Source organism: Penaeus monodon, chromosome 15 (assembly GCF_015228065.2).
Source record: "Penaeus monodon isolate SGIC_2016 chromosome 15, NSTDA_Pmon_1, whole genome shotgun sequence".
Lineage (NCBI taxonomy): Eukaryota > Metazoa > Arthropoda > Malacostraca > Decapoda > Penaeidae > Penaeus > Penaeus monodon.
This window is the reverse complement of record NC_051400.1, coordinates 6,822,013-6,823,859: the sequence shown is the minus strand read 5'-3', so window position 1 is coordinate 6,823,859 and position 1,847 is coordinate 6,822,013. Positions and strand designations below refer to the sequence as shown.

The 1,847-nt window shown below is 51.5% G+C and overlaps 1 protein-coding gene across 1 annotated transcript in view; it reads left to right on the top strand.

The window, feature by feature from the left end:
- Window positions 1-1,847, top strand: part of LOC119581717 (zinc finger protein Xfin-like) — a gene marked incomplete in the record, with an annotated part of 17,480 nt that overhangs the window by 4,398 nt on the left and 11,235 nt on the right. Inside the window, 1 exon segment of the mRNA XM_037929841.1 lies at window positions 202-1,787. Coding sequence (XP_037785769.1) covers window positions 202-1,787 — 1,586 coding nt within the window.

Sequence of the window (1,847 nt, the reverse complement as noted above, 5' to 3'; positions counted from 1 at the left end):
AATTCATGTAAATAGTCATATACCTTTTAAACCTTGCAAGCTATGTTTGGGATAATACATACAGGGTTTGTATTTAATGAAACCTCTTAAGCTGAGCCTTATTGACCTAAAGTAAATAATATGAGATGCCTCTTTTAGTTTAGCTTATATTTAAATGATTCCTTTATCAGAATGAGTTTACTAATAGCCTTTAAATTGCAGGTATTGATGGCATTACAACACATCACTTGGTGGACACCGGAGGAGGAGGAGGGGAGATGGGAGTGGTGGGTGAGATGACAGGGGATGACGAAGGCCTGAAGGTAACATCAGTAATGGCGCATGATGGAAGCCATTCCCTCGACCACGCCAGCCTGCAGGATGAGGTGCGCTATGTAACCGTAGACGAGTCAGGGCAAGCCGTCACCATCATGTACCCACATGTCAACTTTGTGGAATTCCCTGGTGTGCATGGGGAGCTGAGCCTGGACCAGGGGGCACTAGGGGGAGATGCAGGCATGGTGCTGCAGCAGGACTTTAGTGGTGATGGCCCCATTACTGTTGTGACGTCGGACGACACCGGCGAGCAGCTGGCCCTCCTGGACCAAGGCCATGAGCACTCAGCAGTGGCCATGGGTGGTAGTGAGGGCACACAGGCGATCACATACCTAACAGCCACAGAGGATGGTCCTGATGGCTCCCCTTCAGCCATCCTAGGGGAGCAGCTCATCCAGATCCCGGCGAGTGACCAGTCAGGCTCCACTCACACCATCACAGTGCCTCTCTCATTCCTCAATGATGGCTCTGGGGTGTCCATTCTGCAGGGCCTGAGTCACTTGCAGCTGCCTTTTGTGGGTGAGGCAGGTGGCGACTCCATCACCCTTTCCTCGCCAATGGACACCGACCATATACCCTCTGTTGGCAGTGCAGATGTAACACAGAGCCAAGTCCTTTCTGAGCTGCAGTCGAGTGCGGTCACCCCTACCACCACACAACCCTCTGTGCATGGCCAGCCCCATGGTCTGTCAACCCCCTCCCATTTAGGCATTCAGACTTCCTCTTCCAAAGTCCCCTTAACCTCAAGTGCCAAGCCAGTTGTAGTTAAGACCAACAGCCAGTCTTCAAACAAGCATGGCTCATCCCATCAGCCCAGAAAGCTCATTGGCTCTGGTCCCACAGCCATTTCTGCACAGGGTGTTGTCCAGAAGATTGGTAACAGACTAGTCACAGTTCTCCCACGGCCAGAGGATCTCAAGAAACTGCAAGATAGCAAGTCTCTGGTATTTAGTGTCAAGGGGTCAGGTGACTTTGGCCAGGATGGTCAGGGCCTGAAGAGCCCCAGGGCAAGGAGGGTTCCAGTGCCCGTCCGACCCCACCAGAGATATGGAAGGAGAGGCCGGGGGGTAGGCCGTGGCAGGCCGTCCTCTATATCGAGAATTGAAATGAAAGAACAGGGCACACTCACTTCACCAACAAAAACAGTGTCCCTGCTGAAGAAGGATATCCAAGAGGACTCCATCTTACTAGCAGAAACCTCCATGGACCAGCACCTAGATGGATGCATCAAGCTTGAAGACACATCCAGTGAGGGTATAGTGCTGGACATGACACTTCCTGGGGGGTCTCCTGCATCAGCTGTTCTAGTCAAAGGCCCACCTGAAGATGAGGAGTTCATCCTGCCTGATGTGATTGTGCCCCACATACCTGTTACAGCACGGCGTGGGAGAAGAAAAAAGAGGGGAAGGGGAAGGCCCAGAGGTACATATGTCATCTCTTCAACTGGACGCAGACCTGGAAGGCCAAGGAAGGTGAGGAAGTGAATTTTCTCCAGTAATAGTGTTAAACTACTTTTTAAATTTATGAATGTG